This window comes from Grus americana, chromosome 6 (assembly GCF_028858705.1).
Source record: "Grus americana isolate bGruAme1 chromosome 6, bGruAme1.mat, whole genome shotgun sequence".
NCBI lineage: Eukaryota > Metazoa > Chordata > Aves > Gruiformes > Gruidae > Grus > Grus americana.
The window spans coordinates 39,559,608-39,586,617 of NC_072857.1; the positions used below are offsets into that span (position 1 = coordinate 39,559,608).

General features: G+C 44.4%; 1 protein-coding gene across 1 annotated transcript in view; it reads right to left on the reverse strand.

Moving 5' to 3' along the window:
- Window positions 1-26,499, reverse strand: part of ABCA12 (ATP binding cassette subfamily A member 12) — an 86,504-nt gene extending 60,005 nt beyond the window's left edge. The window contains exons 1-7 of the mRNA XM_054830124.1: window positions 26,431-26,499; window positions 22,167-22,260; window positions 7,106-7,253; window positions 4,426-4,514; window positions 2,885-2,994; window positions 1,963-2,148; window positions 978-1,156 (exon numbers count right to left, since the gene is read on the reverse strand). Coding sequence (XP_054686099.1) covers window positions 978-1,156; window positions 1,963-2,148; window positions 2,885-2,994; window positions 4,426-4,514; window positions 7,106-7,253; window positions 22,167-22,260; window positions 26,431-26,499 — 875 coding nt within the window. The remainder of the gene's footprint in view (window positions 1-977; window positions 1,157-1,962; window positions 2,149-2,884; window positions 2,995-4,425; window positions 4,515-7,105; window positions 7,254-22,166; window positions 22,261-26,430) is intronic.
- Window positions 26,500-27,010: the final 511 nt, after the last annotated feature.

A 27,010-nucleotide genomic window follows, 5' to 3' on the forward strand; every position in this document is an offset into this window, starting at 1 on the left:
TGCCTTGGCAACATGCCAGTGATACAAAGTGAGTCCCTCTAAGCCTGGGTGTAATCAAAGCAGCAAAGTTTCTACAAGTCCTTTTGGCATCTTTATCCAACTGCTCATGTATCCAAGGGGGGGTGGGGGGGAGGGGAAAGACACTCGTTACGGCACATGGAGGACAGCAAGCAAGTGGACTATTCAGAATAACTTGAGTAACTCAAGTCTTCTAGAGATCAGCAAAAGTTTAGCCAAACTACGGACAAGGAAAGGGATTTCAAGGCTAAGCCCATTGTAAAAGACTTTTCATTGACCTAGCTGCATACAGCATCAAATATTTCAGCACAGTTAATGCAGTTAAGCCAGCTCTGGTTTTTGTACAACCACTGAGCAAGAACATAACTGATACTTTCTTCTTGCAGTCACACATATTCAAAGCCTGATATACTAAGAACCAGGCTCCCTCACTTCTCTGCTTTCTTGGGACCAATCTTGAAAGATAAACCAGCAGTAAATCAAGTAACTTTTTTTTTTTTTTTAAATGAATTTATGGCTCCCCTACAAATGCTTGAGGTGTTCCAAAGCAACTTGAATTTGGCTCTATGTTCTTCTGGAAAGCAGCAGTGAGCTGCTGTCTTTGGCAGAACTACTATCCACCCAGGAGGGCTTTTCTTCAACCAAAGGCAGTCGCTGTTACTCACCACCTTTTCTATCTGGAAATTGACAGTGCTGGAAAAAAATGCTGGAAGAAATCTAAGAGTTCCTATCAAGCTCCAATTTAAACAGTGACACAAGAGTCATTGAAAATCAAAACACTGCTCACTGGCCATAGAGACCTTCAGAAATGCATTAGTACAGAGCCATATCATCCCCCAAAGAAATCACGCTTTTAAGCTAACACCCTTTCTTCACGATGAGAGGTGACGTGTCCTTAGAGTTCAATACACAAATCCACCAACTTTCAGTGCCTGTCCTGGCATTTTCTGTACTTTTACCTGCTTGGATTCTGAAGGAAATCAATTATGTCTTGCAGTTGCATGCTGCCCTGAAACACATCTGGAGCAAGCAAAAGGAGGTGCCACAGGGAGGTGTCATTCTGCACTTGGGAGATGAGCATCAGAAATGAGACCATTTCACTGACGAATGCTGCCTGGTACTGTGGGTTGTGTTGCACCTTAACAAATAACAATGCAAGAAGTTATTTAAGAACAAGAACCCTTGTTGCCGATGGGTCTTTTTATGTTTTTCAGCTTGCACTGCACTTGGACACAACTCTACAAACAATACATTCAAAAGACTCTAGTGACAGGCAATAACTGAGCGAGTGACTGTGCTTTACCTTCACACCCTAGATTGTACAATAAATTCTCTGTTCAGACAAGCCCTACGATTCACAGTGTCCCAACCAGTCCAAAGACTAGGAATACAAGAAAAATGAATATCACTCCTCACCCTGGCGAAAAAGAAGGCATTACCTTTAAAGGATTCATTTGCTTTAATTATATAGCTTTCCCAAAGACAAGTACTGCTTCAATCATAAATTGTTGGATCAGATGCAGGAGTTATTGCATGAAGTTATACAGCTGAGGTAATAGAGGATTAAATTTATTGCCTCTCCTAGCATTAAATATTCTTATTTACACCACATTCTCACACTGTTCTAGCTACTTGTCGCTGCAGCAGGGCAAATACAGAGGAGAAACAAGACCTAGGCATGGTGAGAACCCTTAGTGGCTGCTAGCTGACGGCTGGATGTCCTTACCTTTCTGAGCTGTGTACTCAACTCTAAGGTCTTTGGGTTAATCCCACTCACAAGAATTAGCTCAGCCTCATCATGCACTATATGCACTTTGGTATAGATATGAGCAACTTCTAGCCAGGTGGGGTCACGTTCTATCTCCAAAACACTGCAATAGCATGGGTGAACTACCATACCACAGCTACTAGCTGCAGATATTAGGAAAGGTCCCAGGCACCCACCTGAGAGATCTGACTTCTGAACTCTCGGGTAAACGACTCTAAAAGCGATGAGTTGGTAAAGCAGAATGTCCGGTGGATATTGGCTGCCATCTTCTCTTCAGTGAGACCGGGACGCGCTATGTATCGCAACAAGACCTCACACAGAATGACTTTGAGATTTGCTGCAGTTGAATATTGGGCCTGGCTCTAAAAGCGAGACGTAACGTTACAGGTAAGTTTAAAGCAATACTTTATTTGAGATGGTTTTAAATGCAGTGATGAGACGTTAAGGCGTAGTAGTGACATTTGAAAAGCATTGTCATGACAAGCACTTAGACACATACAGAATTCTAACAGGGGAGTATAGTGTCACTGAAATCCCTCAAACTCCTCATATAAAGAGAACCGTGTGTATGTAGGCCATAATACAAAAACATAAGCTGACTGGTGTCCATTACATGGTACCAAGTTTCTGTTACAAAGGAGTTGCTCCTATATGTAGTCAATACCTACATCATAAATACACAGTGCCTCTGATGCCACTGCAGGAGTACTGTGGGCAAATAATGAATTCAATGGCAAAGCCTGTAACATCGTATCTTTAATTTCATGTGAAAGAAAACACACTCTAAACACCTTAACTCACACAAGTTTTGAGCAAAATATCTCAGGGTATTGCATGTGGCCGTATTTGGTAATTCATGGTATTATGTCCCAAGGTGGCTGGTTTATTTGTTTTCTGCTTAGAAGATAATAAATTTACCACAGAGCTTAAAAGTCCACCCAAAATAACTGTCTTCCTCTTCCCAAAATAAAGCACATTCACATAATAGGGGCGATCCAAAAGCAATAAAAGCTGTATGCTGGTGCTTTGAGCTTCTAACTCTTTAAATATGACTACACATAAATGCTCACACTCGGCTATTTGCAAATACAGACTTACCTTCCCAAAATTGAGGATTTTGTTGAACCTGTTGATGCTGGAAGTCAAGTTGGATGGTGATGAAATATTCCAAAGGGTTTTCTCTCCATGAGATACCAAATCCCCAAATGCTGCAATAACAGTTTGAAACATGTATTTTACTTAATGTCTTTTAACCTCGTTACTACATCAAATCATGACACAGGATAGCCGACTACAGCTTTGGGCATGCCATCATTATTAATCTGTTTCCAAAGGTACAGCCAATGGCATTCTGTAATTACTTAAGGGTTTTTTTTCTGATGTAATTAAATCCTGGATTACACTATTTCCTTTTGTAACTTTTTAAAATTAAATGCATTTAACTATCTGCTTGCAGTTCACCATTAATTTCCACCTCTTTTCTCCAGTCCTGCAGCTCCCCTATGCAGGAAGCGAGACGGGTGGCCTCACAAGGAAGCAAGCCCAAACCAGTTCAAGCCGATAGCCCTGTAAGGGAGAACTCTACAGGTGTCTTTGGCACCAGCGGGTGGTTCTCGTTATTCAGAAACAGCTCCAACACAGATTTGGAGCACTGCTGCCCGCTATACACAGTGGCACACCGCCAGGTCCCCAGCTGACGCGCACCAAAGCCAACACTTGCACCGAACTGCGCTCTCAAAACAACACAGTTCGCTGAAACCAAAGGAGCTATGCCAGTTCACACCAGCAGAAGCTACGACCTATGATTTCTATTTTATTTGTTAAATAAGATGTAGAACAGAGCTCCTCCCTGACCATCCACGGCCATCAACATGAGCTGATAATTCCCATAAACTGTTCATTGATTATGTTTTTCCCCCCCACACTGCTGCGTCCAGTGCCTTTCATGTTCTGCCTTTTTCTGCCCGTACACCAAAGAGTGAGCGCGTTGGCAGGAATGCTAATTGGAACAGCGAATGGCTGGAGCAGAACAGTCACAGAATGCAAATCTGTAATCATTCATTTGATCGGGAGCTCCCTGGAGAAAGGACTATCCATCATGATAGCCTGTGGATAGTACTAGCCGTTACCATCAATAAAAAATAATTGTAATGATTTTATGGAAAATGTAAGTCCGAAAGTTCTTTCAGGAAAGAGAATCACATCAGAGGAGGACATCACCAACAATAAATATCCACTGTGGCACAGAAGAAGACTTATTTGCTCAATAACTGTGAATAAGAAATACGTTTGAAAAAAATCATAAGCTGTTTATGGACAATTTGTGGGCAGTAAAAGGGCAATATTCCATAAATGGCCAGGTCTTTAATTAATGTCCAAACAGTCTGAGATCTCACACTGCTCCTGTGAAGCGCAACAATATAATCCTGGTTTCTTAGCCAAACTCCAAAAGTCTTTTCTACAGACAGTTACTTGTAATTATTCCCAAGAATTTACACTAATGTCGTGGCCATGGTCACGTGCCTGTATAAAACATATAAATCATTTTAGCAGTGCTCCAAGAATTGCATCTCTGTCCAGAGACCTGCAAAAGATCAGCCTTTAAAGACCAGCACTTTACAGAGCAGTGAATAACCTACCCAGTGAAGCGTTCCTGCTTTTAGGGACCTCTGCACTCCATGGTGATGAATGGTTGTCCTTGGCCACCCTGGATGAGCTCCTCCGCTTCCTGAGGGAAGGAAGGGAAAAAAAAAAAAGACAACACCTGTAATAACTCACAGAGTTTCTTATGATTAAGCTTACATTTAACTACTGCGTGACTCAGAATGGGTCCATAGCTGGATTTCATGGCAGGTGTGTTGAAATCTGGGTTGTGCAAAATCCTGGTTCCTTCTAGAGGCCTGGCATGTATTTTGGGTAAGCACCCTGCAGCACGCTGGGACAGACGGAGGGGACCGCGTTCATGCCTGCTCTGCAAGGACATCAAGAACAGGCAAGGCTTGACAGATGTATTTGGTCAATCTTAAACAAATTCCCACTTCTGGAAAGAAGGCCTCATTGTGTCACATCCTACTCTGTCCTCCACCAACGTATGCTCAGCAGGAGAAACGGTGCAGAACTTGATGGCACTGTTAATGACACTCAGACTGAACAGAGAGGCCTTGATGTAAGCTGGAACAGCTCTAAGGTATAACAGCACGTTGCATGTCCCTACCAAGAAATCCTTCAAGACATCAGGACCTTACTTCATCCTTCCCAAACGTTTCACTACGGAGGAAAAGAAAGGGTGGAAGATGTTGTTGTTGAACTCAGTGTTTGTACTTAGTTCCTTTTCATTAAGGGAAATCTCAAGCAACCACATCTTGCACACCTTTGTAAATGTTTCTAAGGAATAGAATCAAAGACAAGAACCTTGACCATTTTCACTACTGGCCACTGGTAAGACCCAGTTTTAGGGCAAGTTATAAAACAGTTTAATAAGAATTTCAGTGAATTGCACAATGGGAGGGGAAAAAACTGTCTGGATTAGCTGAACATTACAAACTCCAGAATGTTACACGATAATATATGCAGACAGCGAAGGGTCACGGCTCAAATACCGTGTCTTCATGACAAACTCACCCATGGTGAGACTGCTCCTGAGGCAGAGCTGCAGCTATTCGTGTTGGCTTCTGGAGCTTTCCCCTGCCCAGGCAGCCTTCTGCTGAGGTTTTATACTCGGCTGTATCCTGCTAGTTTTGCTATGGCTACTTAATAGTTGGTGTTTTTTCTTTTAGAATACAAAATATTTCTAAGGCTGACACTGACCACACAAGGGTAGATATACCCACATAGTTGTATGATACTTCACACAGCCAACTTCTAGCATCAATAGTGGTCAAGATGCTTATTAATGACTCATGACTTGAGCTATAGTTTGGCCAAATCCTTTGATTTTCAGTTGGCAGTAAAAACCAGTTATTTCCTAAACAGCTGTATAGAAACCAAAAACAGAAAGCAAGGAGGATTTGTAGCTATTGAAACCCATTGAAGACCTCCAGCTTTGGCACCAGAAGTTCCCATTTCTTCATTTCAATGCCTCAAATTAACAATTGTTTAACATGCTCAGGGAAAAAAAAAATGACACTGAGGAAACAAGTGAAGAGCTGCGAATCCAGGCATTCAGTCTTGGCACGGCTCTACCCTTTTCTGCTGTGTGACCTTGAATTTGATTAGGATTCACCTCGCGTAACTTCAGTCATCCACATATTTAGTCATCCAGACTCCTCCTAACCAATGGAGAGATCCTGACCTGGCCTGGGAAATGCCAGTCCCTCTGCACTGACTAAGGAGGACCCTTGAGGAGCCACCAACCCCAGGATCTCCCATCCTGCCTGCTAGGCTCTCTGGTGGAAGGCATGGCCCACCTTAGCTCTTCAGACTCTCAAGCTCTGGCCAAGGGGGATTTTAAGGCTCTGATATATGGAGTAGCCTCTCACCTGAAAAGATGAACAGCCAGGGACCTTTTATGTGAGATGCCCAGATTTTCAGCTCTCCAAGAACCAGCCAGGCCTCAGAGTGGCATGTTCCCCAGGGGCGTGCCAGAACCGGGCAGCCAAGACATAGAAACAACCTTAGCTGGCACGTTTCAAAGCAAATGCTACTTGGCTTCAACTGGAACATCAAAGAAATTGAAATGCCTCCACTGAACATTTCAATTTCAACAAACCAACATTCCGACAAAACATTCCCAGCCAGCTCCACGCTGCAAATCTACATGCTTTTGTGGACAAAAGTTGTTTCTTCATTTTCATCTGTTTCCTGATATGTTTGATGACTTGCAGAGAGGGCACCCATTCTGGCTGGCACCTGGAGGATCTACTGAAAGAGCAGTTGCTCCAGAACAAGCATCCCTCAAACTAGAGCTGTTGGGGAACATTTGTCACTTCCACCCAAAGTGCCCCGAACTGATCACCACAGCGGGCAATCGGCTGTTCTTAGCGCAAGTCTTATCTACTGGCACCCTGCAGGACTTGACCCATAATCATGCAAAAAAGTTTCTTTGCTCTGTTCTGGAGGAGTGGAAGCATTTTTCTCAGGGAGTAAAATTCTCTTCTACTATCAAGGCTGGATCAATTGACACCTTACTGATAGCTGTCCCCAATATGAACATTTTTAAAGTGTGCCACGTTGCAGTCCATATTCTCATTTCTAGGTGTTCAGATATCTGACTTATATCTGTTGTGGACACAGGTACACAAATGCATGGCTGCTCCCTCCACTCCAAAGCAAGTTTTGCTTTACAGCTTGTAACACCCAGATATATTCAGATTCCCTTACAGTCTAAGAGATGAGATGTTAGTAAGTCTTGGCAGCAGATCTTCTGGTGTGTACGGTGTGCCTTTACATCTGGCATCTGAATCACACAGCACGGTTTGCAGGAATGGGAAGAAGCCCGCACTAGGAAGGTTTCGGGGTGCGAGATAACCTGGAGGAAGGAAGAGAAAGAAAATGCCATTATTATGATGCGGACGTGCACTTTTTTGCCATGTGTTTCTATCAGTATGTGCTATTTTCTCTTCCCAAACCATAGGACTGATGCTCAGTTTCACTGAGGCTCTCGTACTCCACCTTTGCAGCATTATCTGCCAAATCCCACTAGAAGTGCCTCCTCAACACTGACAAAGCCATGAAAGGCTATTTAATGGGAAAGATAGTCAAGCTATTTGTTTATAAGATACCTGTTGGTCCCAAAGCACCTGCAGATTTCCCCCCTCCACTCCAAAACGCAAGAAAAAGGCAAAAGCACCCTAGATTTATGATTTCTTCATTCTGCCGTTGAAAAATAAAATAAAATAAGAGCAGGCGCATGGCCAGAGTAACCTGAAGCACCCATAAGAGCATATTCTGCAAGGCTTGGCTGGATCAGTTTCTATGCAAAGCCACAATCTTCAGTTTCAAGCCAGGTTGTTAAAGCAGGGCTCTGTCTCAGCTTTTACCACAGGAAGGGGCAATGGATCCACAGGACCAGACAACCTCCCTTGCTTTTTGTGCAGACCTGCCTGAGGAAGGGAGAGGAGCAATCTATCACCACCACCCCCTCCGTGTCTCCTGCCATCTCAGAGCAGCTCCCGTACCATCTGCTTGGTGACCTGTGATGCTGGCAGCCAGCGCTGAGGGGTGAGATGTATGTCCCTGCCTCCCATTTCTGCAAACACAAAGTGGACCTGAGCAATTAGAGACTTCAGTATTTTATGTGCCACTTGCCCTGTGCTGCTTACTGCCAGCCTGCAGAGTTCACCGGCTGCTTTTCCTCTCAGTGACAAATGCTCTAATAAATCTCGAAACTCTTTTTGCTGGATCACAGCAACATATTATTTAAAATAATCATTTGGAAAATTACCTGGCAAGGGACATTGCTATTATTTCTACTATGGAAAGGAGCCAGATTTACAAAAGGCCCGCAGGCAGGCTTGTGGTAATTGATTACATTGCTCTTCAGTCTCCAAAGACGACCTGTGACTCTTGCCCAGGCACAGCTTTATCTCTAACCTCTCCAGTAAGGACACCGTACTACATTTGTACTACATTTATTAATTATAGCAGCGGTCAGAAAACAGATGTTCCCGAAGGGGATGGCAGTGCTAGGTGGAGTACATGGCTGTCAGTCTCCCTGAAGGATATTTGACTTTCCTGAGCTTTCCTCAACACAGTTAGTCACAGCCCATGAGCATGCACTGCAGTTGTGGGTCAAAATGCAAAAGCTCATGGTTTAGCATGGGAGTTCCCACTGCTTCGGGCCGGATAGCAACTGGCACAGAGGACTGCTGAGAGCTGCGGGGTCAAAAGCACCCATTCTGAGTCTTGCTGTGATTCTTCTGTATAGCTCAGCAGAGAAATACCCTCGAAAAATTAAAGGAGATACCCTGCCAGAGCAGAAGGCTACATCTCCACCTGCTCTGGGAAGCTCCCCCAACACTCACAGCATCCCCCAGGCCACCGAGAGTTACGTGGCAGGCTGAGCCAGCTTCTGGTAATCACAGAGCACCAAGGAGAGTAAAAGATGTCTCTTGTCCCTACAGGCAGTCCTTCTGGTGTTGGGGCCAAAGGACCAAACATACATCACTCTAAAGGTTTTGAAGTGTAATTAAGTCTGCTGCCCATGAGGGAAACTCTAGAGTAGGGCACTTTAATCTGGAAGCATCCTTGTGTGAATATCCTTGCTGTGTCTGGGACATTTGCCCTTTGAGATCACCAATTACAACCCTGCTCAATGGTGTTTTGCACACCCTGGCACTTTTCTCTCATCTTCCTTCTGATCTCCTGCACCCTCATTCCCATGCAGGAGACTGACTCACAGCCCAATCCCAAAATGCACACCACAGACCTCAGCTTATCAGCGTCTCTACCAAAATGCAGCTTCAAAGACACGGGAAGCCATGAGGTTCAGGATGGAGAGCATAACCACAATGAAGTGGGACAGGTAGGAGCTAGGAGGGAAACGGCTACACCCTCCACAGCCATCCACATCTACAACAACCACCAGGGCCGGGAGCTAAGCTAATGTTTCTTAGGAGACCTGAAGCACATAAAGGTGTGTAACTACTAACTGGACAGCAGTGGGGATCACAAGGATGGGGCTGGGAGCTTGAGGAACACTGTTCTTCTCTGGATGTGAGATGTTTGCAGAGACAACTGTGCAAGACATCCTGCTGAATCCAGAGCAGGGAAGACACTTCCTTGAGATATAAGAAGCAATAACACATTTTACAATTGGACTCAAAGGTGGTACACTTTGAACTAAGTGGGCAATTAAACAATCAGTTGCTGTATCACAAGTGAGGTGTACAGTGTAAGAACAAGGTGATGACGTCAGCTCCTTCTTTTCTTTTGAAACAGCAGCTTGAAAAATATCGAGACAGGAATTCATGACCTGAAGTTTGCAAGTGCTGCCACTAATGCTGGTGGCACGACACCTGCGAAGACATTGCTGGCCCAATGTGATTGAAGTACTCCGTGAGGCTCTGCCAACTTGCATCACATGTTGAGCGGTTTGCTGGCACCTGGTTACAACCATGGGGCCTGATCCATCCCTGAGCCACTGCAGGTGTGAAATGGTGTAACCTCACAATGTTCTTGGCACAACAGCAGTGGAGATGCCAGAGAGGACTTTTCTGGAAGAGGCCTGGACTCCAACAGCAGTTAGAGAATTAAGGAAGTTTTTCAAGAAAGACCACAACACAGAAAAATCTGAAATGTCTGGGCCAAATTCCTATTTGGTGTAAGTTAGACCTATGCTGGTTCTTAATCCTGAGTATCTAGCACAACCATGTTCTGTGTCAAGCACATAAATAACGCACAGGCTTATCCATCAGGATGAAATTAATTGTTACGTTGGCTCTGCTGCCTGCACTGATGAGATCTCCACCAACTCCAAAGAAAGTTTAAAGATGGTTCAGATGCAGGCACCCCTTCTACAGACACTTAGGGCTGAGAGATGAATCCCATCCTTGCTTTCTCACTTAGCAAGCTGACGGTGCTGAAGTACACACTGCCTTCTCTACGCAAGGGCCCCACCGAGCCAAGAACATGGTGGCCAGGCTTGTGTGACAGGTCTGTCACTCCCAGCCAACAAGCAGTCAATCTCACCATCGGAACCACCAAGCGCTTGCGTCCCTGTTCATGCTGCCTTGAAAACCATGTCCTTCACAGGCCACAGAGGCCAACAACTTAATTTAATAAAAGCTGAGCAGTGCAGTCACAGAAGGTCAGCTTCAGACTGCGCTGCCTCTGGCCGGTGTGCCTGAGATCAGCGCCAGAGCATAAGGCACCATGCAGGTAGCGTGGCTGATTTGGGAGTCCAAGCCCTAGACAAACGGTGCAGCCTCAGAGTTCTTTCTTACAACTCCCTCTCACCCTGCAAAGGAAGGAATTTACTGATGAGTCAAGAGATTAGTGCGCTCCCTGCTCCATCCTCCCGCCCTCCATCCGCTTGCTCGTGGTAAGGAGACGTGACCCCGCGGAGCCACGCAGGCTGCTCTGCCCGCACATATGAATTCATTACCTGCGTCAGCCCCGTACACCACTGCAGGGATGGACAGGAAGGAAGCCGGATCCCAAGTCCCTTCGTGCTTCAGGAGAACTACCTGTCCCTCCCTTGGCCAAGATTTATCCCGCGCTTCAGTCACATTAGTACACAACATAAGCACTAGCTATGAAATGCTATTGAAGGAAATCTGTAAGTGCTCTGCAAATTTTAAAGGACAGCTCTTTTGATGGGGATAGTTTTGCAATCTGAAACATAACACTTATCACCATTAGTGACTTCTGTAGTATTTCTATTGTTGGGAATCCTTTCAGTCTTCCACATGCTGCGGAAGGCAGCTCCTCTTCCCACTGAAGTCTATGGCAATGCCATATCCAAGGAATATGGACTTCCCCAGCCCTGTAGTCCTCAGCTTTATGATGCTATGTCACATAATACAGTGTGACGTAGCATCACACAACACACGACAGCATTTTTTCATTCTCCTCACTGCCTTTAGCTTTAAATCTCTTAATTTCTTCAAATTACAAACACCTTTGGAGGGTCTCACCACACTGCCTATGAACCAAGAGGGAGAGATCACGGCACCCACTGCTGCCCTGTGTCTGAGCTGAGAAGTCACTAGCACATTTCTTGTCTAATTGACTTGTCTGCAACCAAAATCTAAGCCCAGATCAGTATTGTGTTAAAGACTGACTTCTGGGCTTGCCAGCAGTAGAATCCCAAGCGCAGAGGCTTTTGCTGTCCCCTTTCTCTGACAGCTTTGATTTTCTGTCACCATTAAAAGAAGGGCAGTGAATCTGAAGAAAACGAGACAGGCATCCCAAAGGGCAGAAGAGGCCAAGGGCTCAGCGCTGCATGGGCTGGCTGGTTCTCCCCGCTCAGAAGCATCTAGCTAGACCAGCCACATCTCCAAGAGCTGAAAAGAAATAAGGCATGCACAGCAGTAATAATAAACACCAGATACATATGATAAATACATGCATGCCACTGGAAATTCTGGCATTTCCACGTTGGCTTTCATTTGGAATGAAATTAAGAAAATTAATTTCTCTTTCCTGCACGTTGTAAATTCCAACATGCTTCTCTTCAACACAAGCAAAACATTGTTCTCTTTAGGTAAAGGTGCTTGGTATAATAACGATGAAAAATGTCTGGGTAATAATAAACGTCAAACAAGAAAGATGAAAATTGCTATTTCACTGTGATCTGTAAGATTAATTGACTGAAATGTTTAAATCTAAATGGATCATGTTATACGTTGCCACATTGATTTTGCTGCTTTCATTGCGCTGAGGTTTCAGGCATTTGCATGAGCCAAGTCCAACCGTTCATTTCAAGGATCGGGGCGTTTCAGCAGACTGCAAGCCCAGCACCGTGAACGCAGCCCCCGATGTCACCCCCTTCAGCCTGAGTCAATGAGGCTGCTGCCCCAACGGCAGCAAGCGCTGGGAGGATAGCACCTTTGCCATCCACACCAGAGCAAAGGAAAGTAGATATAGTATTTTCAGGTTATCACTTCTGGTATTTATTGTCACTGCTGTGCATGAAACTGGGGTATAAAGATAGGATCGTGTCCACACTTGGTACAGGTTACACTCTGGTTTACGTCAGCCGGCAGTCTCATGTAAATTTGCAATCAGTTTACTCTCTGTGCTGTTTATACCTTCCTTCCCCTCAATTCCCCAGCCTTGACTCTGCTACTCCAAGAGCCACTAACTATATTGCAGCCCCATCACTTGAACATGCAAATCCCCTTAAATATAATGCAGTTATGCAGACCATATCTTTTGCTTTCAGAATATCACCCGTCCGTTCCTTCTCTCTCTTCTGCCCACACCGTATTTCTGGTTTCAGGGCTTCCTACCTAACTCTGCATCCATCCTGCAAAACCAGACAAAAATCTATATTCCATTTTATTCATATCAAAGATATGGGATTTCCATGATGAATGACTACTTCAATAAATTTAGGTACATTAACTGTATTTTCTTCCTCCTTTACCATTAATTTAAAAAGGTATGCTGAGTTTTCCTGTTTTCTATCCACCTACTACCACTCCTTGGGCATGAAAATATTCTCTTGGCTTCAAATTTCACTCTCTGATACTGCATATACCTTATGCATTAAGTCCTTCCATAGTTCATAAAAAAATCCATACAAATCTCAACTCCCCCACTGGTGAATTAAAGGCATTAATGAGCAAATGACTTCATTAGGAAGTATTGTGTTTAATTGAAAATGCGTTCAATCATTGCTAAGTCATACAAAGAGACTTAATAACTGGGACTCTTCAAAGAAAAAGATGGCCAAAAAGTGGTTTTATAGGGAAATAAATAAAATCACGATCAGCGATGAAAAGGGTGAGTAAAGGATCATCCCTCGCAACACAGGGACAAAGAAACACAATGACATCATGAGGTGGCAGGCAAAAGGGACAGAAAGCACCTCTTCTAACAAACACCAAAACGTTGTGGAACTCACTGCCACAGGGTGGTGTATGCTAAAAAGTAGACATTCATTTAAAAAAGAATTAGACAAATTCACAAAAACAGATTTGTCAGTGGCTATTAAATACGATCACTTGGGTTCAACCCCTTCAGCCTCTGGCCAAAGAAACCTAAAACCTTTGAAGATTTTTGTAGTAGAGGGAACAGTCTGTGCTTCGTGTTCCTCCACGCTCTCTGATCATCCCTGAGCAGCAGCAGGGATCTAGCCCAGAGCAGCAATTCTGTTTATCAGCTATGATTTATATTTATCTAAGAAGTCACAAAACATACAATGAAAATATTTACTGCTACGGTGTTCTCCTCCCAACTTTCTAAGCACAATGTTTAACTATATTGTGTACACACAACCTTCTCGTTTCCTTTCCAGTCTTTCCTCTAGTCACACAGCATTGCTTTAAACTTTATTCCTTTGCTTTAACAGGGTCAAAAAGACAAATATGCCTATTTCATGACATGATGACAATATTGTTTCTCTTCAACCACATGCAACTGCTCATTTCCAGCTTTGCTCATATCTACTTGTGAATAACAACTTACACTGCCTATTTTTTTGTAGGAAGCTTTATAATAATGCTAGAACTTTTGGCCTCTCTCCAAAAACTAAACCAGATCATCAAATCTACGGGATAAGATTAATCCTGTAGCAGGGTATTTTTTACACACATGGAGAATGGTCCAAATAGCCAGCTAGTCTATCCCTCATCTATGAAAAAAAAGAATATTTCATTGCCATGGCATTTGTATCACTGTGACATTCATGCACTCTGAAACTCACATCTAACCTTGGACCTCCATGTTCCTAGTTACCTGGGAACGAGGTCTTTGGTGCGAGTAGGACCAAGAGGCAAATGTCAGCTGAGACTTTCCTTTAACTTTTTCACACCTGCAAGATCAATGGCCACACTCCAGTCCCAAATTTGTTGCAAAAAAAAAAAAAGAAAGAAAAAAAAGAAAAAAGGGCAAGGACAGTAAGCATTACAGTTCTGGCAGTACAGCCAAAAATCTTGTTCAGTGTGACCAAAGCTCACAGCACAGCAGTGATTAGCCCTACTGATTTCAATGGGATTACTCAGACTCCAGGTTAAACACATACTAAGAGCTGTGCTGGATGAGAGCTAATGGTTGGGTATTGCACTCCCTATTGCACTGTCCCTCTGCTGTTGCCTTTCATATCACAAAGTCGATTTTTAAAACTACTCAGGAGCTAGCAGGCGATTTCTTTCACCCTATTTTTGGCCAGCCGGCAGAACTGCCACTTACCTCCGCAATTTCACCTGTTAACCAGACCGCACTAAAAAAAAAAAAAAAAAAAAAAAAGAGATTCCCTGAACTTACCCCCAAGTTGCCAGACATTTAAAAGCCTCAGTATCTATTTTATCAGAGCAATTTTTGTTCCTCTGCAAGCCTCCATCACTGCTCTACGTTAGGTCGGGTTCATGCTGCAAGGTGGTAAGCTCAGATACACACGGTGCGTACCAGCACAAGTCTGGATGGCACGCAGCACGGGGAAACCTGCCAGCTGGGCCCTGCACCACACACCTTCATTATGTCGATCTGGTGTTAGTCCAAGTCTCGCTGTCCCTGGAGCACACACGTTCCCCCAATGCCTTCCTATTCTGCTTTATGCAGTGTCATCCTTGGCCCTCTTTCCCTCAACTCTGATTTGATTTTAATTTCCCCCATACAAATCATTAGGTAACAAAAAGATGTTGTGAGCAGCTATTACACATACATCAGTTCACCTGTGTACCACATAGCCTACCCTGATTTAAAAGCCATACACCCATTATTTAACTCACTATTTTTCAAAATGAAAGCACAGCAGGACCCCAGATAACTCCATTCAACCCCCCAGATGCCCAGTGTGGCTGGGTGAGATTTCAGAGCTTGCATTTTTCATCTTTACAGCAATAGCATCCTTGTTTTCTCGAGTGTCCCAATAACACCACGTCCTCAGTTGTCTGCCTACGACAGTGAGATTGAAGCAGCAGACAACTCACTACGAGACTCCTCCCTGTGTTGGTGGCCTCAATGGAGGAAGCATTTCATTGCCTAATTCTTCCCTTGAGCATTTCTGGCTCTGCAAATAAAGACGGCCAGCCCTGAGCAGACAACATCTACTTCCATGCTTATTAAGACTAGGCAAGCTAGTTTTGCTCGCCCACAGACCTTCAGCTTCCACCCCCTTATTTAATAAATCAAAAATCAGCACTTGGATTTGAATGCATTGGGTTCGTGTACTGATCAGGGAGATAGATCGTAAAGACCAAAGAGCATAAAAATTGCAATAGAACGGGAGAAAAAGCTGGTGTAAAGGGAGGAGAAAGAACCCCCAAGACAAACACAGAGAACAAAGGGGGACACAGACATCTAAGAGGCATTGCAAATTCCGGTCAAGATGGGGAAATGACAGAGCTGATGTCTGCACTGAGGGGCAGAGCCGACGGGGAGGGATCGCACTGGAGGTTGAGTGCGTCGTGGAGGGATGCTCCACTGCCTGAAGCACTAACGCACCAAGACAGAGTGGGAACTCTACACTAGCCCTTTTCCTACAGAGCTTTTTAAAGCAATATTTAATGCAGACAAGGCTAACTTGGTCTTGTAATAAAGCCAACTTACTCTTGTCTGTATGAGCAGCAGGGCACTGCACAAACAGGACCTAAAAAGAGAGTCAGAACATTTCCCAGCTAGAAGCTGGAACCTAAAAGCCTAAACCCATATCTAGACTTTGGGGGGGGCAACCAACCCCTTCACAAACGCTGTGTTTACTAAATCAATGTCTTTCAATGCTGAGTGCCTCCAGGTAGTCTCTAGCGTCCAGGTTTTGACTCTTTAAACAAAAGTGACCTCCTTTCCAGACATACAGAAATCAACAACTGCTGACTTCAGTCCAAGCCAAACTGCTCATCACCTTTGGAAAAATACTTCTGCACTTCTAGGTCCCAGCATCCAGATGCAGATGCTTCAGGAAGTCCATTAGAATTAAGTGCCTGCCCCAAGGCCCTTTTGTAATTCAGTGGAGAGGAAAAACACACTGGTAACTCAGGAGTTCCTGTCTCCAGCTCTAAACATCCTTCAGTCACACCTCACAAGGTGGAAGAGTCTCTAAAGAAATGGAGGTGTGGAGATTTACGAACAAGGGAGCCATTACAGCACTGTGTTGAGGCTGCGGTTCTCCCAGCTAAGCTTGGGCAACTCACAGGGAACTGCATGGCTGGGCACTGCTTACGTACGTACGTAAGGAGATCAATGTATATGTCTACTCCAGCAAATGTGGGGATAATTAATATAATCCGTACCCCCCTTCAGCACTGTTTCAATGAAACAGAGCATTATATTGCAGTCTGCTCCCTGGCACAGCAGTGGCACAACAACATGAAACAAAATGAAGTTCACACCAAAGCAAGGAGGCTGTGATGAGGTTATTTTGCTAATCACACTGCAGTTGAGCACACAAAAATCTGGTACTGGGTTGTCTAGAAAGTGGAGAAAACTGACTGAAAAGGGAAGGAAAACGAGGCAATGTAAAGGAGAACAAGGAGTGGGGCTGCTCTACCACAGGCAAATGGTGGAAGAGAGCTGGAAGTCTGATGTGTGCTTGTCTCTATACAGAGTAGGTTGAACCCTTGGGGTGGATTATGCGTTGCATAAATACCCATGACTTATCCAAATGAATGGAGTGGCCTGTGTAGCTGAGCCACCATCTCAACTCCCTGTAATTAGCATGGGAACCTATTATTTTTTCCACACTACTGGGAAAAGAGATGAGTTCAGGTGCCTCCAACTATGAAGCAAATTCCTTTAAAGTGCAAGCATCTTTTCAGAGCTCTCTCATCTCCAGGATGGTATCTCAGAGGAAGGACAGTGCTGTGGCCCACCTTGCTCCATGCCACCTGCCCTGACACATGTCCTGGCAGCCACAGCCATCACTCACATCGAGAATTAACCTGGCTCAAGGTTTTTCTGTTAACTGTGGGACAAAGTTAGTTTAAGGGTTTCTGCATCAGAGCAACATGCTGGGATTGAGGCACGGAACTCTCAGAGCTAAAAGTGGTTTGAGGTCCTTAGTTACACAGACCCACAGGGCAGGAACCCCCTGAACTCAGCTACCAGCACGCTGCTGCAGCAGCCAGAGGGTGATAAGGATGGAGGGCGATAGGCACTGCCTGCCATGCGCTTCACACCTCGCACTCATCACTACCAGCTCCATTTATCCTTTTCTAAGCTATATAGAGCATCCTGCCTGTTTTTCTGACACTGCCCTGACCAGGGTAACTCATGCCTCAGTTACCTCTAATAGTGCTCAGCACAGAAGTCACAGGAAAGCTTCATCTGCAGGTACAAGCCAGAGCCTCTCTCATAAAGCACCTCAGATCTGTGCTCCGTGATTCATACTGACTTTTTCCAACCAATCCTGCCCAAATCCTAGCTACCGATCACAGTAAGACTGAACGGAGCACAGGTCAGAGACCCTCCTATCCTGAGCCCTCTCCCAGGAGCACGGGAGTCAAGAATGAGAGCAGAGTGTGAGTATCTGCTCCTGTGCAGTGTTGTGCCACGCAGCTCTGGGTCTAAACTAGACCTAACCAGCTATGCTGGTACTGGCAAACAGTCTAGTGCTCAACTATTATGACATTCCCCCAGAATATTGGCTGCAAAGAGCAGCCTTGCTGAGAGCACTCTGCTACTGAGCCTATCACGAACCTGAGTGAATGCAATACACCCTGCAGGCACCTCCACGGGGGTGATGAAATCCGGGTGGAAATTCTGGGCAGAGGTGAAGGGTAAGATGTGCTTCACTGAGAAGAGTTCAGGCAATGAATTCCCCAGCAGAAAGAATCTGGTGGATTTTAAGACCAGACCCAAGAGCACAGCTTCTTCCCATGAAGGAGAAATATCCATGAATGAGGCATGGCTTTCCGCAGCCCACTGGCTGTCCCTTGGAAAGCCATGGGGGAGCAGAACCCTGGGTCTAACAGGAGAGCAAGGTTTCTACCACATCTTCTCCATAGCACTGAAGAGCAGGGTTTCTGAATGAGTGGAAGACTAACCACACCCAAGGGAGCTTCTACGGAGAATAATGATGAGGTCAAACTGACAGGAGGGAAGAACAGAAAAGGAAGAAAGCGGGTGGGGAGGGTGTGACAGGGTGTGACAGTGCTAGTTCAAGCAAGGAGTGTAACTGGGCTTCTCTAGACTGAGTGGGTTGAGCCCTGAGGGACAGATTGTATCTCATATGCAATTCCCATACCTTGCAAAAACCTGCAGTGATGGAAGAGGACTTTTGTCCCTACTCACTCTAGAAAACAGGTGATACAGGCACAAAAAAATGAAAGATACCATCAAACCCAGTTCACTGGCATTCACACTGTACGCTTGCAATCCAGAGCTTCCTATTCCACATGTATACCACAAAACACATCCCAATACCTTCTAGCAAATACAAGAGCTGCAATAAAAAGGCCAGAAGCCACAGCTGTGATGTGCACAGTAAGTTGAATGGGGATTTTGTGTGGTTAGACTCTCAGATCATCACAGGAACTGGGAATGCAGAGAAAGAGAAATCTCTTTTCCACTTCTGCTGACAATAGCCTCTGCTGACCTGGAAATACATCGTCAAACAGATGCCTGGAAGAAAGAAGAGTGGTGTTTTGGGGTTTTTTTTCCCCCCTCTTAGATACTAGATGCTTTAGTTGTGAAAATTGTATCTCAGATGAATTTCAGCTCCTTGTTTGCCTCAGTTCTTAGTTTTCCTATGAGTATCCTCTTGACTGGTGACATTTATTTGGCATGTCATTTCCCTTCAGAGTTCAGTCTGGCACAAGCTCTCATTGCATCAGGTGCTACACAACACAACTCAAAGGAAGCAACTTGCTCTTGCAGGAAGCTCTTGCCACTTGTTCATTCTTAACTGATATTTGCTAGGTAATTTCTCTATATAACCCTCAATCTATTGAGTGTGTATTACATGTACTTCAGAAGAACTTACTGTCTTGAATTTGGGCTGCTTTAATTGAGCAAATAATGGATATCATGATATTTCTGTGGTCCTGAATACAAGATAAGCTTACAGACTGAGATCCTCTGTGGGGTTATCTCTAAGGCTTCAAAACTCAGCATCTGAATAGCTTATTCTATCCCTGTGCCATTGATTGTGTGCTTCCTGACTTTTGTCTACCTGTAATAATCTCTTGACAGCAGAACTGGAGACAGCTTCTTGTCACTACTTAACGATCGTGGAATTCAACATAAAGCGGACTTTATTCCTGTTCAAAATGAACAAAAACCTTTCCTGTAATAGTTTTCCTAGATGTGTCCATCTGCCCTTGTTTTTCTACCAGAAAAATTATTTCTCTTTTGCTTTTCAAGCAAAAAGTTGATACATTTTTCCAGTTGTCAAAAAAAAAAAAAAGGTTATTTATCAAGTGGCTATTCTTATTTAACTAGAAAAGCAGCAGAAGCTAGCTATTTGATGCTCTGGTTAACATTCTTCTCCATCCCCTTGGGATTCTTAGGTGGTCTCTGAACACGTGGATCACAAGAATACACCACAATCATTATTTTCCAGCATAAAACCTCTCTTGCAATAGAGAGTTCCTATCATCCACTTCTAAGAGATAGACACCTACTTGCATACTTACTGAGACTTGTCCCAAAATAGAATTCATCTATGGAAGAAAAGGGAACCAGTCCAAGGATACTGCCCAATTTTCTCCTTCCCTGCAAAGCACAGCTGATGGAGCTACTTGCTCTTCCTAAGAACATTCCTTCCAATCCATTAATTCAGAGATGCAACCATCCAGAGCAAACATGCTCCAAATAAGTATACATTCATACTAACAGCCATGTAGAGTAAAAGAATAAATATTTCACCATCCAGCTGGCTCTCTTGACATTCATCTTACCTGATTTATCAGGGACAGGAAGTACAACCAATGGAGCAGCGTGGGAGGAATGCCATTTCCACACTTGGCAAAATTTGGGGTTTTCACAAAGTACATGTCCTGTCTTGTCTGCTCCAACTGGTTCAAGGGAATTCAGGCAGAATGTAAAATATGTAACATGCCTCAAGAGGCCTTTTGCTGACAGCAGAGGGGCTTGGGGTTAAAAGACCACCCTTACACACCAAGAACATCCTTCTGCATTAAAGATTTCTTATGATACTTTCAGAAAGTCACTTACTCTGGGTTTCCATCCCTGTCTACAAAATGAGGTACACAAACCTTTAGTCAGATTAGGCTGCAAGTTTTCTGGGACAAGGGCTTTTCTAATCATATTTATATACAATATATATAATCTAGTATTTGTCACAATGTAGTCCTTTCTCACACTTCATACAGAAACAAAGATTTTATTTTTTTTTTTAATCAGGGAATCACACGTGCCACTAAGTGGGTTGAACATTTCTGGTACACATGCACATCATCAAGTACAGATCCCTCATGACCACATTTTACACATCTGATAGCTACAAACACTGGAAGCCAACTGCTTGTCCTCACTGCTGCCAGAGTTGGTCTCATTTCCTCTCCCCCTGCATCAGTCTCCCTGCCCCAAATACAAAAATCCAACATTGCCCGTGCCAGGGCTTTGTTCTTGTCAAGTCGATGACAGCCTGATGCAGGTCATCCATGGTGGTGTCTTTCCTATGAATCAGATGTTGCAAATCTTTTAGTAAGGTAATTGTTGAGGCCCTGTTCCTACCCTGTGCTGGGAATCTACGGCTCTCAGTAATAGCTCTCGGCACAGCTTTGTGCTGCAGCACATGGGTGTAATTCGGCAGACTAGGTGTGCAACATGAGGCAAGAATCTTGCATATGCTATCAGAGTCCATACAATAAGGCCGAGGAACACCTCTAAACAAGCAGATAAAGAGTGTAGCTCCATGGGTGATTCCTCCCAATGCAAAAGTATGCTATATTGAAAAGAGGGGCCCAGTCCTTTCACCTCCCTTGGCACTGCACTTGTGAGGCCACAGAACAGAATTGGGGCTTTTCTACAACTCAAAATTAACCCTGTGCAAGGGAAAAAGGCTTCCAACTGGATAAACTCCTTGCTCTTTTTTACCATATAACTTCATGCACAAACGTGGCCAGGGTTGAGGGCACTCTTCTTCTGATGGTGATAAGGACTCACTAAATCAGCGCTAAGTTTTTTAGAGCAGGTTAAGTGCCCCCATGCTGAGACGCAGACACATTCTCCTGACCCAGGAAGCAAGGCTTGCAAGTGAAAGCCAGCTTGTGTAAACTCTTCACCCATTTAACCACCACCAAATATTCACCCACCCACAGAGCTGCTCTTTGACTTGCTAGAAGGGGCTCACATACACCATGAGGTCACAGGAGCCAAACAAGTTATCACACTTTAGCTGAGCCTCAGTAGTAGTTGCCTGAATAGGTGCTTTTTTCCTGGAGCGCACACAAGGTAAAATCTTTCATGTCGACCAGTCTCATGTTTGTTACCTCACCTTCACAATCCCACTTGAAAACCATGCCCTTACTCATTTTACTGAATAAGATCTCCCGCAGCTGCCCTCTTGTCCCTCAGTTTATCATGGAAATTTATACTGCTGCCTACAACAGCAGTATCTGAATGCATCTTGATAAGACAGTTCTTTAAAGTTGTTTTCTAGTTATAAAACTAATTTGGAAAAGAAAAAAACATAAGCAGAAACAACCTCAGAGGAACACAGACATTTTATTTACAGCACACTGCAACCCAGGAAATCTCCACTGGAAACTACAAAGAACCAAATTTGTAAAAGTAACAAAACACATCAAATTAACACATCAGTCACTGAAATGAGAACTAAACCCCAAAGACATAAAACAAACCAGTTACTTACAGTTTGGCTGCGGTTCTGGAGGGAATTTGAGACGGATAATGGCCAAGATTATGAAAACAACCACAGGCCAGGAAATTAAAATGAACGACCATACCTATAAAACAGCAATGAAAATATATTGGTTACGTTTGTCGTATTGATGTGTCCCAGAGCTTGTCTGGAATGTACAAGTACTACCCTAAATGAGTTATAAGATGCATTGTAAATCACGTCTGTCTTGGTATGCATGCTATTAAAACCCAAGTATTATCTATGCAGGAAGAAAAACTACATAAGATTTTAGGAGCAAGTAACAAGCCGGAAAATAACACAAGCCTTCCTGTGTTTCAGTTTGGCTGATAATTACAGGGGATAGTGTTTACACAGCTTTGAGACACTGCTATGTAAAAGCACGCTGAGAAGTACAAGACTTTTGGACACACTGATAGCAAGATAAAAGTGTGAAAGGTTGGTTTCACTTTCAGTGAATGGCACTGCTCAAATGATGGGTAAAGATGACTTTGATTTAGTCATACCCCAAAATTAAAGTGTTTGACAAGTGAATTGAACAAGTCTACAGCATTTCTTTTTCCCAAAAAAGTTTCACTGTGCTTCACAAAGAGTAGTTCAGCCTCACAACAGAGCTGAATGAAAGGATTTTTGTAGTATTCATTTACAAGACATGGAGCTCAAGCATGGTGAAGGAAGGGGTTTATGGAGTTGTGAAACCAGTCAGCTGGAGAAGTCAGATCTGAGCACCAGGATCCTTCACACGAGCTTCTGACCACAGCGACCTAACGCCCTGGCACCTTTCCATTTCCAGACTGCAGTCCATATAGATGAGCTGAGATGGAAGAGAGATGATGTAAAATTGGACTAGTACAGTGGAAGAAACATGAATATTTATAAACAGCTTGTCTCTGACATGAGGGTTGACCGTTTCAATGGACGAGAATGAAGAAAATACAGTCTGTTAATCATCGAGTGTAGTAAACCAATCCAGGTAGGAAGCCCAAAGTCAGTCTTAAAACTACAAGCCTTGGAGTTTTGTAAGCTAGGAAAATGCAATTATTCTAATAATCAACTGCTTTTGCACTAGCTGGCTAGCTTGCTACTGTGCTTACTAGATTAGAGCTTTCCATCCATCAGTAGTTACGCTCAAACTACTCTGTGCTGCAAAATTGCTGTGCCAATTTTCAAAACTGCAAAGATGTCTTTCTTCAAAATCATCCCATTCTTCATCATCGTGTTGCTATTTTTTTCAGATCAGCACATATTACCCAAAACTGTTTTTCCAAAGTAATTCCAAGCCCATAACAGTGTTTTCATTTCCTGTAACGCTTACTGGAACATAAAACCAAACAAACAGACAAACAAACAAATCCTGGGGAGCAATTCAGCTTAAGGATGGTTGTTTTACAGCAACACCATCCCTATCATCCCTGATGAGATGACACAGCCATGGAAGTCGGACCAAGATTCATGCCCCAAAATAGGCAACTGACAGACAAACCACAAGGCACCTGCCCACACGTCCCTTCGGAGAGGGTACTCCTGTAATTTCAGCATTTTAGCTTTTACAGACAGTACTCTTCCTGCCTTGTATATATACACTGCCAACTTATAACAAGATTCATCACTGAAACGAACACCTTTTTGTAATTTTTTTTTTATATCACTTGCTTTCCCTATAATCAGTCCCCAAACATGCTGTTTAACTCTCATTAATTCACATGCAAACAGTATTATTAACATATCCTCCTTGTTTAGTACCACGTAGGCTAAAGTAAAATCATGGGGTAACAGCACAGAAACTGATATTAGTCAGAGGCTGCCTAAAGGAAGGGCAAGAGATCTCAAATTCTTGAGGGAAGAAATGAATACTCATTGTCTCTACTCAGGGAAATTTTTGTAGCTCTCTGTTTAGCTCTAAAATGGTGCTTCTACTCCCCACTTGCCACACAGCAATTCCCTGAGTATCTCCGTCCTTTGACTTAATTGGATTTAATAGTAGCTGGGTACATCAGTTGCAACACAACAGCATTCCCACTGTCCCAGGCATTTCTAGTTAACAAAAACAAGACAACCACCCTGGCCAAACTGATTGCAGGTGGAACATGTTGACTTGAATGGAGCCAAAACCAACCTCAATTTGGCTCTTGGGACATTAAGCACTGTGATGCAGGTTGCATAATCCTTTGGTTGCCGGATTATTTCACTGCTAGAAGTAGATTTAATTGCTCAGACCTTACTCAGTATCTCTGGATGCAGGCACATTTTCTCTCCCTCCTGCCTCTGTTTAAACAGCCAAGCTGCCTAGAAGTGATAGATGAAAAGCAACAGAAGTGCAAGAGGCAATTTTTCCAGTTCCCCTTGGTCTGCAGGCCAAACCTGGCTTCTGAGAAGGCTGCCACCTAAACCTATGACCATTCCTTTCTCAGCAGGAGCAACCTGCATCGAGGCACTCCCTGGCCACGGGTACAGAACTTCAGCTGATTTCAGCAAGCTGACACTCAAGCAAGCTGCAGCTCTCCCCATGCCACACGGGTAGAAGCAATCTCTCCAGGGGCTCCGCACAGAGCTCACAGAGGAAATAAAGCGTTATAACTGGCTGATAAGCAGAGCAGGAAAGCACTCGAGTCTGTGGAGGGAGGATGGGGGCTGCCTGGTGTCAGACCATTCCCCGACATACTGGTCAGCCCACGCCACTGCAGCGGCAGGAACCGCTTTCACGGGTTATCAGAAACTGAGAAGCACAACAGAATGCTTTCCTTGCCAAATAAGCACGCTAAAAAAAAAAGCTTTCTAAAAGCCTGCTCTGTAAGTGAAGTCAGGTTACACAGGTTAAAAAACACAAGCAGGGAGAGAGAGAAATCAGAATGTGTTTGGGAGCAGAGATCTGGGTTTACCTCCTCACACCCTTTCCAGTCTGAGCAAGCTCCCTAATTTGAAGCAAACTCAGGAAAAGAGGGAGGATTGGAGGGAATGCCTGCCATATAATAATCAGTAGTGGCCAGATTTTTATATTAATTGACATTTCAATTCTACAGAACTGTTATTTCGACTCCACAAGAAACCAGCATTAAAGCAAGTGAGACTGTATGGTCAGAAGTACAGGTAGGGCTTAGGTTAGCATTTACTCTGGGTACACAAGAGCTGAAAGAGATCCCCAAGCCTTCTGCTTTTAACAAGGCTGTTACTATTTCTCTTGAGAAATCAGAGGTAATTTACTGGGATTCCTCTGCATCTCAAAAAGTCTCCTGTATCCTCAGCACCAGCGAAGGATACATTACTCTAAGGTGCACAGCATGCCCGCAGCTCCTATGGAGGATCACAAGGAGTCAAATAAGCTCAGCACCTCCCTGAATCAGGCTCCAAAACCGAGAAGCAGGACAGGGCAGGCAAGAACAGACCTTGCAAAAGCGTGCGGTGATACAAGGCTTTTTGCCCCATCCTCATATCACTCCCTCCACAGGCCTTGCTCTTCTGTCAGCATTTTCTGCACCTGCCAAGGCTTCCATTCAACCAAAAAAGCTGAAAAACCGTCACATTTGGATTACTAGCAAGAGGATAGGTTACAACACAAGCCCATGAACTGCAGCATGCTTCTGCTGAATTACAGCTGCATTGAAGCCAGCCTGGGACAAAACTACTGAGCAGACCTTGCCTGGACACGCAATGCCACCCGAAGGAACATTTGACTCCTGGATGCTGCTGCAGTTCAGATTGCTCTCTGGGCACTGCTGGCAATGGTTTATCTTTTGGAAAGACAGGCTGTTTTGGGGTGTCTGATTTGCAACACACTGTACTGCACTGGAGATCTGTCCTACCTACATCTCTCAGAGCTACTTTTTTCTTTGTCCATCCTTTACAAATGGCTCTATATAAGAGCACCACACCACCACCCCCAAATCCCAGGGGCTCCTTGGAGACTGCACACAGACTGTGTGGTTTGCTCACATGGGAGCAGGTACAGAACTGCAGTCTTAATTCAGGTCTGCCCATGAGTTGATGCATGATTGTCTGCACAGACCAATGGCCCGAGGAAACAACAGTGGCACCCGTGGTACTCACTCTAGACTGCTGAGCCCTCATGCATGAGCTCCAATGCAAGACTCACCTTCACTTCCATGTCATTCCCTTCCTTCCCTCTGCCTCTATCACCAGCCTTCCAAAATTTTTCTATTTTAATACTGTCACCTTCCTCTCCTGCAGTGCATCCCTTGCTCCTCAGCTCCTGGGATTTCCAGGTCCCTCTCCTCTACTACTTCATTCTCACACTCACCGGCTGCCTCTTGACACTCAGCCAGTTCTTCCACAGCAGGATCCTCAAGTGCTGAGAGAGTGCAGCCATCCTTGGCTGACCCAACCAAAAGTGAACGGGCTGTGTATTCTTCCTCCCCAGGCTTAGGAGGCAAAAGCGGAGGCTCTAACCCAAACGGGCATCCAGTGTCCAATATCCAAGTCCCTGCCTCTTCCCCACAGCATAGCTCTGAAGCAGCTACTTCATCCACTTGTGGCTGCTGTACTCCTGGTAACTGTAGCTCTTGTCCTCACAGCAATAGCTCCTAGCAAATTCAACAGGTTATTCTTCTCCAGGCAGGCAGGCAGACACAGCAGCCTGCCTCCACTTGTGTTAATTACAATATCCAGCCTCTCCTGGCTGCTCGTTGTTCAAGCCCTAACCGATAAAATGGATAGCATTCCAAAAAGATGCTTCTGCTTAAACAAAAGGTGATGCATGCCTCCTCCTCCTCCTCCCCATGATGAAACTACCTATCTGCCCACACACCGCTTCTGCTGGAGAGGTGTCATCAACAGCAAGGAGTTAGGCTGCTTGCCAGGCCAGTCCGACTTCCCCAAGT